Here is a 17,312-nt window from a genome sequence, read left to right as displayed (position 1 = left end):
TGGCTCCTTTGTCAAAGATTAGGTGTCCATAGATGTGTGGGTTTATTTCTGGGCTTTCGATTCTATTCCATTGATCTGTGTGTCTGTTTTTGTGCCAGTACCATGCTGTTTTGGTTACTATGGCTTTGTAGTAGATTTTGAAATCAGGCAGTGTGATACCTCCAGCTTTGTTCTTTTTTCTCAGGATTCCTTTAGCTATTCGGCGTCTTTTGTTGTTCCATATAAATTTTAGGATTCTTTGTTCTATTTCTGTGAAAAATGTTGTTGGAACTTTGATAGGAATTGCATTGAATCTATAGATGGCTTTAGGAAGTATGGACATCTTAACTATGTTAATTCTTCCAATCCAAGAGCACGGAATATCTTTCCATTTCTTTTTGTCTTCTTCAATTTCTTTCAGCAATGTTTTGTAGTTTTCGGTGTACAGATCTTTCACCTCTTTGGTTAAATTTATTCCTAGGTATTTTATTCTTTTTGTTGCAGTTGTAAATGGGATGGTATTCTTAATTTCTCTTTCTGCTACTTCATTGTTAGTGTATAGAAATGCAACTCATTTTTGTATGTTGATTTTGTATCCTGCAACTTTACCATATTCGTTTATTACTTCTAAAAGTTTTCTGGTGGATTCTTGAGGGTTTTCTATATATAAAATCATGTCATCTGCAAATAGTGACAGTTTCACTTCTTCCTTTCCAATTTGGATCCCTTTTATTTCTTTCTCTTGCCTGATTGCTCTGGCTAGGACTTCCAGTACTATGTTAAATAGGAGTGGTGAAAGTGGGCATCCTTGTCTGGTTCCTGTTCTTAGAGGGATAGCTTTCAGTTTTTCACCATTGAGGATGATATTAGCTGTGGGTTTCTCATATATGGTCTTTATTATGTTGAGGTACTTTCCTTCTATACCCATTTTCTTCAGAGTTTTTATCATAAATGGATGCTGTATCTTGTCAAATGCTTTCTCTGCATCTATTGAGATGATCATGTGATTTTTATTCTTCATTTTATTAATGTGGTGTATCACGTTGATTGATTTGCAAATGTTAAACCATCCCTGCATACCTGGAATAAATCCCACTTGATCATGGTGTATAATCTTTTTAACGTATTGTTGTATGCGATTTGCTAGTATTTTGTTGAGGATTTTTGCATCGATGTTATCAGTGATATTGGCCTGTAGTTTTCTTTTTTTGTGTTGTCCTTGTCTGGTTTTGGTATCAGGGTAATGTTGGCTTTGTAGAATGAGTTAGGGAGCTTCCCCTGCTCCTCAATTTTTTGGAAGAATTTGAGAAGGATAGGTATTAAGTCTTCTTTGAATGTTTGGTAGAATTCACCAGGGAAGCCGTCTGGTCCTGGACTTTTATTTTGGGGGAGGTTTTTGATTACTGTTTCAATCTCCTTCTGGTGATTGGTCTATTCAAATTCTCTACTTCTTCTTGATCCAGTTTTGGAAGGTTGTATGATTCTAAGAATTTATCCATTTCTTCCAGATTGTCGAATTGGTTGGCATATAGCTTTTCATAGTATTCTCTTATAATCTTTTGTATTTCTGAGGTGTCTGTTGTAATTTCTCCTCTTTCATTTCTGATTTTACTTATTTGTGCCTTCTCTCTTTTTTTCTTGGTGAGTCTAGCTAAAGGTTTGTCAATTTTGTTGATCTTTTCAAAGAACCAGCTCTTGGTTTAATTAATGTTTTCTAATGTTTTTTTGGTCTCTATTTCATTTATTTCTCCTCTGATTTTTATGATTTCCCTTCCTCTACTGATTTTGGGCTTTGTTTGTTCTTCTTTTTCCAGTTCCTTTAGGTGCATTGTTAGATTGTTTATTTGAGATTTTTCTTGTTTGTTGAGATAGGCCTGTATCACTATAAACTTCCCTCTTAGAACCGCTTTTGCTGTATCCCATAAATTCTGGCATGTCGTATTTTCATTTTCATTTGTCTCCAGGTATTTTTTGATTTCTTCTTTGATTTCTTCGTTGACCCAGTCATTGTTCAGTAGCATTTTGTTTACTCTCCACGTATTTGTGGCTTTTCTGATTTTCTTCCTATAGTTGATTTCCAGTTTCATACTGTTGTGGTCAGAAAAGGTGCTTGGTATTATTTCAATCTTCTTAAATTTATGGAGACTTGTTTTGTGGCCTAATATGTGATCAATCCTGGAGAATGTTCCATGTGCATTTGAAAAGAACGTGTATTCTTCGGTTTTTGGATGGAATGCTCTGTATATATCTACTAGGTCCATCTGTTCTAGTGTGTCATTTAAGGCCAATGTTTCCTTATTGATCTTCTGTTTGGATGATCTATCCGTTGGTGTAAGTGGAGTGTTAAAGTTCCCTACTATTATTGTGTTACTATTTCTGTTTTTATGTCTGTTAATAATTGCTTTATATATTTAGGTGCACCTACATTGGGTGCGTAGATATTTACAAGTGTTGTATCCTCTTGTTGGATTGTTCCCTTGATCATTATGTAATGCCCTTCTTTGTCTCTTTTTACAGTTTTTGTTTTAAAGTCTATTTTGTCTGATATGAGTACTGCTACCCCAGCTTTCTTTTCATTGCCATTTGTGTGGAGTATCTTTTTCCATCCCTTCACTTTCAGTTTGTGAGTGTCTTTAGGTCTGAAGTGTGTCTCTTGTATGCAGCATATATATGGGTCCTGTTTTTTTATCCCGTCAGCCACCCTATGCCTTTTAATTGGAGCATATAGTCCATTGACGTTTAAAGTAGCTATTGATAAGTATGTACTTACTGCCATTTTTTAACTTTTTTTTTCTCAGTTTTTTAGTAGTCCTTCTGTGTTCCTTTTTTCTTCTATACAGAATTGATGGTCTCTTTAGTTTGACCTCTGTCTGAAAGCTCTACTCTTTAACTCCCCTCCTCCCTCCTTTTATGTTTTTGATATCATATCCAACCTCTTTTTTGTGCATTTGTATCCATTATGTTCTTTTCATGGAAATAGATAATTTTTCCTGTTTGTGGTCTTCTCTTTTCCCCTTAAATCAGTCCCTTTAACATTTCTTGTAGCACTGGTTTCTTGGTGACGAACTCCTTTAATTTTTGCTTATCTGGGAAATTTTTGATCTCTCCTTCCATTTTGAATGATAACCTTGCTGGGTAGAGTATTCTTGGCTGTAAGTTTTTTCCTTTTAGCACTTTAAATATATCGTGCCATTCTCTTTTAGCCTGTAAGGTTTCTGCTGAGAAGTCAGCTGATAGCCTTATGGGGTTTCCTTTGTATGTAACTGACTTTCTCTTGAGGCTCTTAGGATTCTCTCTTTATCTCTAATTCTGGACATTTTGATTATATGTGTCTTGGTGAGGGCCTCTTTGGGTTTATCTTGTTTGGGGCTCTCTGTGCTTCCTGTACCTGGATGTCTGTTTCCTTCCTTAGGTTAGGGAAGTTTTCATCTATTATTTCTTGAAATAGATTCTCTGCCTCTTTGTCTCACTCTTCTCCTTCCGGGACACCTATAACACGGATGTTAGTGTGCTTGATGTTGTCCCAGAGGTCCCTTAGACTGTCCTCACTCTTTTTAATTCTTTTCTCTTTTACCTGTTCAGCTTGGGTAATTTCTTCTAGTCTTTCGTCCATCTCACAGATCCGTTCTTCTGTATCCTCTACTCTGCTTTTGAGTCCCTCTAGTGAATTTTTCATTTCCAGTGTTGTATTCTTCATTTCTGATTTGTTCTTTTCTATATCTTCCATTTTTTTGTTGACATTCTCACTGAGTTCATCTATTCTTCTCTCCAGATCAGTGAGCATCCTTAACACTCTTTGTTTGAACTCTCTGTCAGGTAGGTTGCTCATTTCTGTTTCACTTAGTTCCTTTTCTGGGGTTTTGTCCTGTTCCCTTACTTGGAATGTATTCCTTTGCCTCCTCATTTTGCCTCTTTCCCTGTGCTTGTGTCTACGTATTAGGTAGGTCAGCTACGTTTGCTGCTCTTGGATAGGTGACCTTATGTAAGTGATGGCTTAGGAGGCCTGCCGTGTGCTTCCCTCAGTTCTCAATGTTCCAGGGGTGACCCCTATGTGGGCTACGTGTGTCCTTCTGTTGTGGCCTGTTTGCTCTCCCTGTAGGCACCCAGGGAGGCTGAGTTATGCTCCTGGCCAGCTGTTGTAATGCTCAGCTGCTTGTAGTTGTTGTGGGCCCTTCAGTCTCTTTATCAGGTGTGGAGAGCCCCAGCACAGTTGGCTGCAAGTTCTAATACCACACTTCTGTTGCAGTATTTCTTTTAAGTGAGTAGGCCCCCAGCGTGGCAGGTTGTTAGGCTCAGTGCCTTACAATTGCTATAAGCCTCCAGCCTTTAGGTCTCTTGTCAGCTCTCTGAGGATTGCAGCTGTCTGGGGCTGGCCTCAGGCACAGGAGCACCCAATTGTTTCAGGCTTTGGAAGGTGGGGCAAACCCCCTATGTGGGTCTTTGAGAAGCACAAGTCTTCTGCAGCTGACAAGCCCTGCCACCCACAGGTCCACACACACAGTCAACACAGTCCTGCCCTGTGTGCGTGCCCCGACCTCCCGAAGCGGACCCAGTCTCTCCACGGCGGGAGCCCCACACACTCCACCATCGCCCCACACTCTCCACCCGCTCCTTGTGCATGTCTTGTCCCGCTGAAGTCGGCTCAGTTGCCAGGCAGCAGAGAATCCAGTCACCAATCTGTGCAGGCCCACAAGTTGCCTGAGGGCTTGTTGTTGGGTGGGTCCAGTCTCTAGGGTGGGCTGCCTGCCCTGGCTCAGCTGGATTAAATGGGTGCTGTAGCGGGTGGGGCAGACCTGGGCTAGCAGGCCTCAGGGAGAACTCCAATGGCGTCTGTGTCAGCACGCCCACAGTGGGCCACAACAATGGCCGCCGCCAATGTCCCAGTCCCTGGAGAGGTCTCACCCCTCACTGAGATGCACTCAGGGCCTATTAGGTGAGTCTCTTTTCACCAAAGCACTGTGCACCTTTCTTTCTGGTGATTTTAGGTTGCTTTCTGAAACAGGTGAGTTTGCGCGTGGGCCCTTTAAGAGCGAGTTTTAATTTCTTTGTGAACCAGCTTTTCTGGGGGTACTCCCCAATGTTTTAGTAGCAGGCAAAGTCAGATATTATGCCACTCGTCTCGATTGTGCTGTGTCCACAAAATGCTGCCAGCGGGGGTGCTCCCCGGCTCAGGGCCCCGCGCCTCCAGGGAGGGCTGCGTACCTGTGTGCTGTTTCCTGGCGGCCGTGAGGCGCTGCGGCTTGTGAAGGCGGCGTTTTTCCTCTCCAGAAGGGAGTTTCTGCCTCTTCCACCTCAATTAGGATTGTCCGTTGTTGCAGGAGTTCCTCTGATCCAGTTTTCAGTTCTATCTCAGGGGTAATTTTTCCACGAGTAGTTGTAAATTGGCTGTGTCCCCGGGAGGAGGTGAGTTCAGAGTCTGCCTGCACCGCCATCTTCAAGAGCTGTCCCTCTAATTGTATTTATTGTGACTTTTTTTTTTTTTTTTTTTGCTGAGGAAGATTAGCCATGAGCCAACATCTGTTGCCAATCTTCCTTGTTTTTTGCTTGAGGAAGATTAGCCCTGAGCTAACATCTGTGCCAGTTTTCCTCTTCTTTATATGTGGGTCGCTGCCACAACATGGTCTAGGTCCACACCTGTGACCGGAATCTGGGCCGCCAAAGAGGAATGCGCCGAACCCAACCACTGCACCATGGGGCCAGCCCCATATTGTGACTTTTTTTCATTCAAAAACTTTAAATTTTTGTTTCATCAAGTATGTCTTTTCATTTTGAATTTCTATCTTTAATATGTTTGTCAAGTCCCAGAGATTTTTATATGAACATTCACTTGTTTGGTACTTTTAAGGGTTTTTTTGTTTTTTCTCCTTTCACTTGTACAGTTCTGCATTCCTTCATAAATTTATTCAACACAGTACTTATTAAATACCTACTGTGTATCAGATACTGGATCTAAAGTGGTGAACAGAGCACTTCTAGTGTGGGAGACAGTAAAGAATTGCATATTAAGTGCTTTGCATATTAAATGCTAAGTGCTTACGAAGGTAAAGAATGGAACTATGTGAGGAAAATTGGAGATGAGGAAGAAACTTTAGGGTGGGAGTAGGTGATCCCATTAAAGTAGGGTCACCCTACCCTACCATGCTGATTGTTAGTCAGTAGTCTCACCAACGTCTATAGAATTATCTCTCCCACGGACTTAAGATACTGCCTCCATTGTTTAATACATTCTTATATACACTAGTGTTAATTTCTGAACTGCTGTTTGCTCCATTGATCAAAGTATTAGCAGGCCAGTGCAAAACTGGTTTGTTTTTTTTTTTTTTGTGAGGAAGATCAGCCCTGAGCTAACATCCATGCTAATCCTCCTCTTTTTGCTGAGGAATACCGGCTCTGAGCTAACATCTATTGCCAATCCTCCTCCTTTTTTTCCCTTTTTCTCCCCAAGGCCCAGGTAGATAGTTGTATGTCATAGTTGCACATCCTTCTAGTTGCTGTATGTGGGACGCGGCCTCAGCATGGCCAGAGAAGCAGTGCGTCGGTGTGTGCCTGGGATCCGAACGCTGGCTGCCAGTAGCGGAGCGCGCGCACTTAACCGCTAAGCCACGGGGCTGGCCCCAAAACTGTTTTAATTATTGGATTACTATGTGTTAATATCTCTTAGGCCATGTGTTTCTTGATTATTTTCACAGTTTGTTTTGCCGTTATTAACATTGGTTCTGGCAGAATAAAAGTGTTCTCAAATTACAGAAAGCAAAAAATCCTGGTTTTTGATTGGAATTATGTTACGTTTTCAGTATAATTGGGGAAAATAAACATACTTAAAGTGTTACATCTTCTGATGGAGGAGGCATTTTTTCCCTTTTTATTCATTTTTATCAGCTTTATTGAGGTATAAGAACTGCCTGTATGTAAAGTATACAGTTTGATACATTTTGACCTGTATATACACCTGTGAAATCATCAAGGCAATCAAGGTAATGAACACATCTATCACACTCAAAGTTTTCTCATGTATCTTTCTAATCTCTCCTTCTCACTAGGTCCTTAGGCAAATACTGTTTATATACTTTGTTTCTATAGATTAGTTTGGATTTTCTAGAATTTTATATGAATGGAATCATGAAATATGTGCTTCCTTTGTCTAGCTTATTTTATTTAGCATGCTCATTTTGAGATTCATCCATGTTGCTACATGTAGCACTAGTTCATTTTTATTGCCAAGTAGCATTCTATTGTATAGATATACCGCAGTTTAGCAATTCACTTGTTGATGGGTTGTTTCTGGTTCTGGGCTATTGCAAATAAAGCTACTGTAAACATTCATGTCCAAGTCTTTGTGTGGACTGATGTTTTCATTGATCTTGGGCGAATATCTAGGAGTGGAATCCCTGGTCACATGGCTATGTGTATGCTTAATTAAGAAATTACCAAACTATTTTCTAAAATGTTTGTACCATTTTATATTCCCACTAGCAGTATATGAGAGTTCCAGTTGCTCCACATTCTCAGCAACATTTGATGTAGTCTTTTTAATTTTAGACATTTTAGTGGTATATAGTGGTACCCCAGTGTGGATTTAATTTGCATTTCCCTTATGAATAATTATATTGAGCATCTTTTTGTGTGTTTATTCACCATCTGTCTATCTTTGATAAAGTGACTAAACTTCTGCCCATTTTTAACTTGAGTTGTTCGTTTTCATATTATTGAGTTTTGATAGTTCTTTATATATTCTAGATGCAAGTCTGTTATCAGATATGTGATTTGCAGATATTTTCTGCCATTTTATCTTTTCAGTCTCTTAATAGTGTCTTTCAAAGAGCAGAAGTTCTTAATTTAGATGAAGGCTAATTTATCAAGGTTTTCTTTGATGGATTGTGCTTTTGGTATTAAGAAATTTTTTCCTTACCCAAGGTCACAAAGATTTTCTCTATACTTTCCTTAGGTGTTTTATATTTTAATTTTACATTTAGGTCTATTATCCATATCAAGTTAGTTTTTGTATATGGTGCAAGGTAAGAATCAAGGTGTGTTTTGGTTTCTTTTTTTTGGCATATGGCCATGCAGTTGTTCCACCCCACTTGTTAAAAAGACTGTTTTTTTCCTCATTGAGTTGCCTTCGCACGTTTTTCAAAAATCAGTTCGCCATATATGTGTGGATTTATCTCTGGACTCCATTCTGTTCCGTTGATTTGTCTATATTTATGTCAATACTGCACTGTCTGGAAATCAGGGTAATGTGTGTCTTTCAACTTTGTTCTTTTTCAAAATTATTTTGGCTATTATAGATCTTTTGCTTTTCATTACGAATTTTAGAATTGGCTTGTCAAGTAGAAAAAAACCTTCTGGGATTTTGATTTGTATTGTGTTGCATCTATAGATAAGTTAAGGGTGACTTAACAATGTTGAGTCTTCTGATCCATTAACATGATATATCTCTATTTAGTTAATGAGGTCTCAGTAATGTTTTGTAATTTTCAGTATATGGGTCTTGTATGCCTTATGTCAAATTTATCCCTAAGTATTTCATACTTTTGATGTGGTATTTTTTTAAAAAATTCTGGTTTTTGCTAGTATATAGTAATATAGTTGATTTTTATATATTCTCTCATATCTTGAAACCTTACTAAACTCAGTTTGTAGTCTTAGTAGCTTTATTATAGATTACACTGGATATTCCATATAGACAGTAATGTTGTTTATAAATAGAGACGTTTTTACTTCTTCCTTTCTAATCTGGACGCCTTTTATTTTTTATCCTGCCGTCTGGCACTGCCTAGTCTGTTAACATAAACATTGATTGACTTTCAAATATTAAATTAATCTTGTATTCTGGGGATAAACTCTACTTGTTCATGATTTGTTACCCTTTTTATTTATTGTTGGGTTTGTTTTTGCTAAATGCATAAGGGATATTGGTCTGTTGTTTTCTTGTAATGTCTTTGTCTGGTTTTAGTATCAGTAATGCTGGCCTTACACAATGAGTTGGGAAGTGATGATATTATAGCTCCTCAAATATTTGGTAGAATTCTCTAGTGAAGACATTTGAGCCTGGAGTTTTCTTTGTGGTAAAGTTTTTAACTATAAATTCAATTTCTTTAATAGACATAGGGTTCCTTAGGTTATCTGTTTCTTTTTGAGTGAGCTTAAGTCTGACTAGAGGTTTGTCAATTTTATTGATCTTAAGAGTACCAGCTTTTTGGTTTCATTGATTTTTCTCTATTTTTTTTCTATTTCATTTATTTTTCTGTTCTTTGTTACTTCCCTTTTCTTGTCTACTTTCACTTTAATTTGTTCTTCTTTTTATAGTTTCATTTAGATAGAAGCTGAGGTTATTGATTTGAGTCTTTTTCTAATATAGGAAGACTACTATAAATTTTCATCTAAATACTGCTTTAGCTACATTCCACAAATTTTATTATATTTTCATTCAGTTCAGAGTACTTTCTAATTTCTGTTTTTATGTTTTCTTTGTCTTGGGTTATTTTGTTTAGTTTTCAAATATTTGAGGATTTTCCACATTTTTTTTCATGATGATTTTAAGTTTAATTTCATTTTGGTTATAGAACATAATTGTATGCTCTAAGTTATTTTAAATTTATTAAGATTTCTTTTATGTCCCCATTCTTCCCTCCTTTCCCCATCCCTATAATCCTTTTTTCTTGCTAAGCTTATAAATTATTTTTTGTGTAATAACTTTTATATTTGCTTATGTTTGTTTTATGTGTTGTGTTAGAGGTTGTTCTTTATTGCCAATCCCAGCTAGGAGGCTTCAGGTCTCTTTTTCTGTTTAGCCACTGATTTTTTAGATGATAGTCACTAAGTATCTTTGTTGTTGCCCATTATAGAACTAAAACCTAGGCTGAAGGGGGTATGATAGTTGTTGTAAAGTGTGAAGTATTGAAATACCAAAACAAACAAACAAACAAGTCAGGTAGCATTACTTTTGTCTCAGAGGTAATGTGTATTATTTTGTTATTTCACCTTTGAACAAAGCCATTGACTACATTTCTGTACTTCTTAATTGTTTCATAGGCTTTTTATGGAAATTCTCAATGACTGTTCTGATGTGGATGAGATCAAATTCCAAGAAGATGGTTCTTGGTGTCCAATGAGACCGAAGAAAGAAGCTATGAAAGTATCCAGCCAACCGTGTACAAAAATAGAAAGTATGTGCAGAGTGGCAGCAGAAAGCATAGCAATGAGACTCATGCAACATTGTCTTTTTCATTAACCTTGGCTGCTAGAACTACATTTAGATCTCAGTTTGCCAGGTTTATCTTTTGATCATCTGTTACATATGTAATTTCCCCCAACTGATTTTTATTCTTTCCATAAGAAATGTGCTAAAGTTTACATTATCTTACAATCAGCCTTTTCATAGTATATTTTTCATAGTAAAGTAAATGAAACAATCACCTAGGATTGTTTTAATGTATAGTATTTGCTACAAAATGAAAAGTTATAAATGACATTTCTATGGACAGTTTTTCAGAATTGTTTTTGGAGTACCTGTACTTGGGACCCCCAGGTGGAGGTGTGGCTAGAAAGACTGTATCATCTGTTAATGGGGGGGGGGGGGGGGGTCACACATTAGTTGCTAAGAAAACTGCACGAATTGTTTCCATTCTTTGTGGGAAGGAATTTGACCATTGCCTTGGTTATCTGGGATGTACACTCAGCCTTCAGCTTCTTGCACCTGTCCCCACTGAGTGGGGACACTAAGGGCAGTTTGAATAATTGAAACCCTTAGGTGTGAACTTGAGGTTTCTTTTTATCTGACGTAGTCCACTCACTGCATTTGCGTTTTGTACTGACTATATTTGATACTCTAATAATGTAATGAATAGTAAGTATTCAGAGTAAGAAGAGAGGAGAAGATAAAGGATTTATGTCAATATTAATCATTCTCCTGTGATTGTTACTGAACCTACGGATGGAATGATTTAAGATTTCCCTCAACTTTGAGAAAAATAGTGATTTAGTTTATTGGTTGCTGCTGCTTTTCCATTATCAACTAGCATTCATTTTTTGCTAAATAGATTACAGGGCGTAATATACTTTCTATGAAATGGTGAGTTAACATATGATGTAGGAGACTATAGTGGGCAGAAAGGAGAACGTAGGTGATGAGTAGGTAATTGATAAAAGCTTTAAATGTCTAAATAACTTAAATGAGAAGTTTAGGGTTTTTTCAGCTTATCAAGGTGAAAATTTTTATCAAGTTCTGGCTTATGTTGAAGAGCCTATACTTTCTTTGATACGAACATGATTACTGTGCTAGAATGGAAGTATCTGATTCTGACTTAACACTGCCATACATCTGTGAGAACACACAGCCAGCGAAGCCACATACTCTTGTCCATGGAGGGAGACCAGCCCCCTAACTCCAGATGTTTGTCTGTAAAATGACTGCTTACCTGGGGAGACAGCGTGAGCAGCAGGATCTGCGCAAGTCCATTGGCTGTACTGGGGAGATGACTAAGAGCATGCTGTCTGAAGGAAGCTTTTGACTCTCTGTCAAGGCTTAGAGCTCACCCTGCCTTCCCAGGTAAGCAGTCATTTTACAGACAGATGCCTGGAGTTAGGGAGTTGGTCTTTGTCCATAGGATGGAGTATGTGGCTTTACTGCCTGTGTATTCTCCCAGACATGCTGCTCAGTTAACGCTCTTCTGGCTTGAGTTTATTTATGTTACACCTTTGATTTTTTTATTTTCCTTCTGTTCCTTACATGCAGGTTCAAGTGTCCTCAGTAAGCCTTGTTCTGTGACTGTAGCCAGTGAGGCAAGCAAGAAGAAAGTGGATGTTATTGACCTAACAATAGAAAGCTCTTCTGATGAAGAGGAAGACCCTCCTGCCAAAAGGAAATGCATCTTTATGTCAGAAACACAAAGCAGCCCAACCAAAGGGTTTGTTAATTTATAGTTCCCTATTGTTTATTACACTTGTAACTAACTGTTCTTGGGATAGGTTTGTAAGTGTCTATTTGAGAGTTGTGTAACTATAGAAGGCTATTTTAATTTGCCTTTGTTCAGTTGAAGTATTTTCAGGTGAGCACAGTGTTATAGGAAAGCAAATTTTGATAAAGACAATATTCCCATCTTTGGGAAGTGAGAGTTGAGATCTTCTCATGTCTAAGTATTTATTTCATATTTGATACTTTTTGTCATTTTCTTGAATCAATTTGTAAGGAGGAAATTTGGCATCACGGACCAACGTGAGGAAGCCTGGTGTAATGGAGTATGGAATTGGGAATCCAACAAGTGTGGATTCCAATTTTGACACCATTGCTTACTCATTCTGTGATCTTGGATGAAATACTTCACTTGTTTGAACCTCCTTTTTCTGTTCTGTAAAATGGAGTTAAATAATGCCTACCTCATAAGATTATTTTCAGGTTTCAATAAGATAATGAAAAGAGCTTAGCTTCAGTGTCAGGCACATGTTAGTTTCTCAATAAAAATTGATTGCCTTCCTCTCTCCCTTTCTCCAGGGCAAAATATGGGCAATTCAGTGCATTCTAGCATGTATTCTTTATGATTCATCTAGCAGAGCCATTGCTGACCTATAGTAAATGACAAGTTTGAGTATTTAGCAATAGGTGCTTCTTGGAGATTTCAGAACCTGCAAGAAAGTAGCAGAGGGTTCTCTTGACATTCTATGAACACATTCTTTCAAAATTGCGTGTGCCAGTCTTGATTTTTTGGCTTCTCAGTGCACTTATTTATTCTAATGGTTTTATTGGGGTCTAATTTACATACCATAAAATTCTCCCATCTTAAGTATTCAGTTGCACAATTCAGTGATTTTAGTAAATTCATCGTCACAATTCAGTTGTAGAATATTTCCAACACCCAATAAACTTCTCTCATGTTCATTTGCAGTTAATCCCCATTCACACCCCAGATCTAGGCAACCATTGATCTTCTTTTCATCTCTATAAATTTGCATGTTCTAGACATTTTATATAAATGGAATTATACTCTCAGTGCACTTTTGTAACATTCTTTTTTTATAGTTTCTTTCGAAACCAGGAGAATTAAACCTTTTGTGTTGCCTTCTTCACTGTTAAAATATTTATATTTCCAGATATGATTTACTCATGATAGTAAGGGTGTACATTTTCGTTTTCCCATTTAACCAGAATGAGGTTGTTTTTTTTTGTTGGAACAGAAAGTGAGAAAAGTATTTCAAGTGGTTTTTTTCTGGAATGCTGATCATTTATTGCTCCTTTCAGACACTTTGTTTGGCACTTCTAGAATTTAAATGATAAAAAATGAAAATATAATTTTGAAATGTTTACTAGAGTGGAGAATCATGGGAATGAATACTTATGTGTGGTATTTCCAGATTTTACTCTCTCGTAATATCCTTTAGAATATGCTTGAAAAACATGGGTTGCACAGTATTATAGTTAGATGGATTAATGCCAGGTTGAGGAGTCATGCGTAATGATGCTGACTTTTGAATTGATGTGGTTTTTGAGGATATCTCTTGTGGCATGTCATAAGGATCTACCCTCTTATCTGTACTTGAGCACATTTTTATTAGTACTTGATGAGGACACAAAACTGGAAGAATGGCATGTACATTGGTGACAGAATCTGAAATGGCTTCAGTATGCAGAGGAATAAGGATAGTTCACACCCATGGTCAGCTACCATAGAGATAGATGTAAGACTCCTCATCTAGGTTAAAAAGAAAACAAAAGCTAACATTGTAAGTGTAAGGTGGAAATTTGTGACTAAACTAGCAACATATGAAAATTTTGGTTTAAAAAGTTAGCTACCCAGCTCATTCTGTGAAATCAGCATAACTCTTAATACCCGAAGTAGATTTACACATTAACAGTCATACAGAAAAACTGTTATGAAATAGTCTGACACAGGAAGATAGATGAAAATTCTGAATTCAATCTTAGGAAATCATTTAATGATATATTAAAATGGCATCCATTACCACTAAGTAGGGTTTATCCAGGAATGCTTTATTATTAGGAAATACATTGATAAAATGGATCCTGTCATAAGGAAGACTATAGAGTCATCTTAATAGATGCTGGAAAGGCATTCAGTAAATTAACAGCCATTCCTGATAGAAACTCTTTGAAATGAACTTAATGGTTTGAAGAGTTTATCACTTAAGCTGATTTGTTCTTAGGCTCCATTAGTAAAAGAAGCATAGTGTCCAGGAAACATAACATGCCAGTTTTGTTCCATTCTGGGCTAGATGACTTTCACTTATACCATTTTAGTTCGTGCTGATCATCAAGAAGGGTATAAACAAATGAGTGCAGCCAGAGAGGATAACAGGATGGTGAAGAGTGGAAACTGTAGCATGATGGATGAATGGTCTCAGGACAGAAGCTGTGAAGGCAGGAGAAGAGAATATGTGGTAGCTATCTTGTAGTTCTTAAAAGGGAGTCATTGATTAACTGCATTAAGTTTATTCTTGGTTGTAACATTTGGCAGACCTTAGTCCAAAGAAGGAAAGATACATGGAAAAACGTTCCATTTGAGCTTTCTGAACACTAAGAAAGTTGATGTTTTGTGTTGAAGTCACACTTTCTGTGTTAAGGTAGATCACACTTTCTGTGTTAAGGTAGAGTGGGTGACACCTGTCACAGTATCATAGTGGAGACTCATGCTATGGTTATGTCATCTCTGTGAGCTCTTCCAACTCTTACACTTTTGTGGTTTTGTTCCTGGTCATCCTTTTCATATCTTCTCTTGTGGCTCAGCATCTAGAATTTTTTATGGTTTTTCTCTGCCGTGTAAGTTTATCATAGGACTTCTTGGTCAGCGATAGTAAGCAAGTGAGAAATAATAGAGAATGAGAAACCAGGAAAACTACTTTAAGTAACAGTCCAGAAATTATGTGAGCTGTAATTTTTTGAGAGGTATTGTTTAGTAAAAATTATTCTTATAAACAATTTTACAAAGCACCAAGAAGTAAAAAACATTCTGCCTGGAGATAACCACTATTAACATTTTGATGGTAATCTTTCTAGCCCCTTTCCTTGCATACCTACTGTAGTCTTTAAGTGCAGTCATATAGTACCTATCAGAAGAAACTGGCACCTTAATCTAAGATACTTTTCTACATTGAAAGATGATTGTAAATATCATGCCCCTATTCCATTCACTGGAAATTGAAGAACTGCTTTGTCATTAATAAGGAGGTATTCTGAAGACGGGAAACAAAGAATAGAGAAAAATATGTATTTCTCTGGATTAAGAATCGTTAGGAAATGGTAGCAAAATTGAATCTTTTTTAAAAATACTTTTATCATCACAGTGGGAGCACACAGTGAATTTCAGGTTTATGGATAAAAATTCAAGTTATTGAATTGTTAACTCATTTCCAGACATCTAAGTCTGAGCCAAGTATGATGAATTCAGTGATCCAGTACACAGTCTAGAATTCTGATACTTGCTGTCTAGCAGCATTCTAGCAATTTACTTTTATGCTGTGATATTATGGGTAAAGCTATAAAAATTTAAAATATATATGTACACATGCATAATGTATACATCTGCCTATGTATTTGCCAATGCTGTGGGGAGGCAGTAACAAATGTTAAAAGCTTTAAAAAAATTTTTATTATGTTATGCCATCACATTTTTATAGCCACAGTTCCATCAGATGTAGCTATTTACATTTCTCCATGGTCCCTGTTATTCTGTATCTATAAATACGTCTATTTTTTGCATAGGCATTAGATTCGTTTTACCTTTCTCAGTGTGGCCCTTGTGAAGATTCTGGTTAAAACAAAAATCTGCTACCAATGCATAGTTTGATAATCCTAACAAATGACTATTTTCACTCATTCTATGTAAAGTTGAATTTCTGTTAATGGTTGCGAAGTTCAGGTAATAGGAATTAACCTACCCCAAATAGTTTAGTTTTTCGCATGTTTACTGAGGTTTTAGATATTGATTTAATAATTTGTACCCTTATTGGATTTTAACATTTTCACATGTAGTGACAGTCAACATTTTGTATTGGAGAAACAAGGAATAGTTATTTAATAATAACTAGTCATGTTATGAGAACAGAACATATGCAATAATTGGATGTTACTATGATGACAGACAGTCATCCTAGTACATTGGGACATTGACCTGACAGATGTAAAGAAAGGGGCCAGGGGAGGAAAGTGAGTTTTGTTGTTGTTGTTGTTTCCTATAAATCTGATCCAAGTTGAAGGGTCAAATCAGGATCAAGACGAAAGAAAATCTCCTGTGAGATGTCAAAGGAGAGAAGGGGGAGCAGGAGGAAGGCAGACATTGTTTTTTTGCTTGTAAACCTGGAAATTTTTCTTTTAGTTTTTTTGGTGTCAGAAGGAAAATGATAGATTAAATGTACTTTTAAGTATAAATTTTTAAAAATAAATGAAATCATGTGTGTGTATATATATTGTGTGTACATATGTATGTGTTCAGAAGCTTGCCTCTTAGATTTTTAGAAAATATGATTAAGATATTACTACTGTGAGGAAGCAAAAAAAGAAAAAAAAGCAGCCACTTTTTTAACCCCCTCCTCTGCACTAACATATCAATCTCTTTCTCCTTCTTACTTCCTGTGCCCCCTTTGCTGATTTCTGATGTGCATTCTTGTGTGGGAAGTAGGATCATGTGTAATATGAAAACACTTTTGGTGATTTCCTATTCTTCTACTTTCATCCCTGTAGAGGACCACTGTTTCCAAACCTCCAGAAAAAGATATGCTTTAATACAATATAACTTATTTGATCTCATCCCAACTTTTCTCTTTTCCCTTCCAGAATCTGCCTTTTCTAATGTTGCTCACCTCCTGCTTGTGGTTTTAGGTCTCCAGGTAACATGGAAGGCCAAGAAAACTCCTGATTCTAAGCTAGACAGTTTGCTCTGTGGAAGATGACTTCCTTCCCTCTTCGTCTACCTCTGGAAAATGTGTTTTGAAATACCAGGCTCATGTTATTGTCTCAAGCATGTTATATTTCCTGTGCCTCCTGAATGGTTCAGTTTTTAAGATTTCTGAACTCTCTGACCTATGTTATTCATTTTTCTGAGACTAACACGGTTGACAACATAGCCATATATGTACTCTCAAGAGGGCTTCGTTTTCCACATTTCCGATGACGTCCATATTTTTGACAAATAGTACAGAATAATGGCTAGACCGGATCCTCATGTCATAATGCAAACTAGTTTTAGAAGAACTCCGGTGTCTAATAAGCTGTGATTATTTAAGTGGTTTGAGATTTAAATTGAGGTTCTGAAACAGTTTGTCAATTGTATAGAGTATGAAGGGTGTCATGCAACTATGTCATCATTTCTTATTACTAGTAT

General features: G+C 37.1%; 1 protein-coding gene across 9 annotated transcripts in view; it reads left to right on the top strand.

Annotated features, from left to right (window-relative positions):
* PIAS2 (protein inhibitor of activated STAT 2) overlaps positions 1–17,312 on the top strand; it is a 100,158-nt gene that overhangs the window by 68,980 nt on the left and 13,866 nt on the right. For all 9 annotated transcript variants that reach the window (XR_015554317.1, XM_087439175.1, XM_087439176.1 and 6 more), the window contains 2 exons: positions 10,015–10,148; positions 11,717–11,888. Coding sequence is in view for 8 of the 9 variants with exons in the window: in XM_087439175.1 (XP_087295301.1) it covers positions 10,015–10,148; positions 11,717–11,888 (306 nt within the window). In the remaining variant the exon portion in view is untranslated. The remainder of the gene's footprint in view (positions 1–10,014; positions 10,149–11,716; positions 11,889–17,312) is intronic.

The sequence above is a fragment of the Ceratotherium simum genome, chromosome 14 (genome assembly GCF_057802395.1).
Source record: "Ceratotherium simum simum isolate JZ-2026a chromosome 14, ASM5780239v1, whole genome shotgun sequence".
Taxonomy (NCBI): Eukaryota; Metazoa; Chordata; class Mammalia; order Perissodactyla; family Rhinocerotidae; genus Ceratotherium; species Ceratotherium simum.
This window is presented reverse-complemented; position numbering and strand designations above follow the sequence as displayed.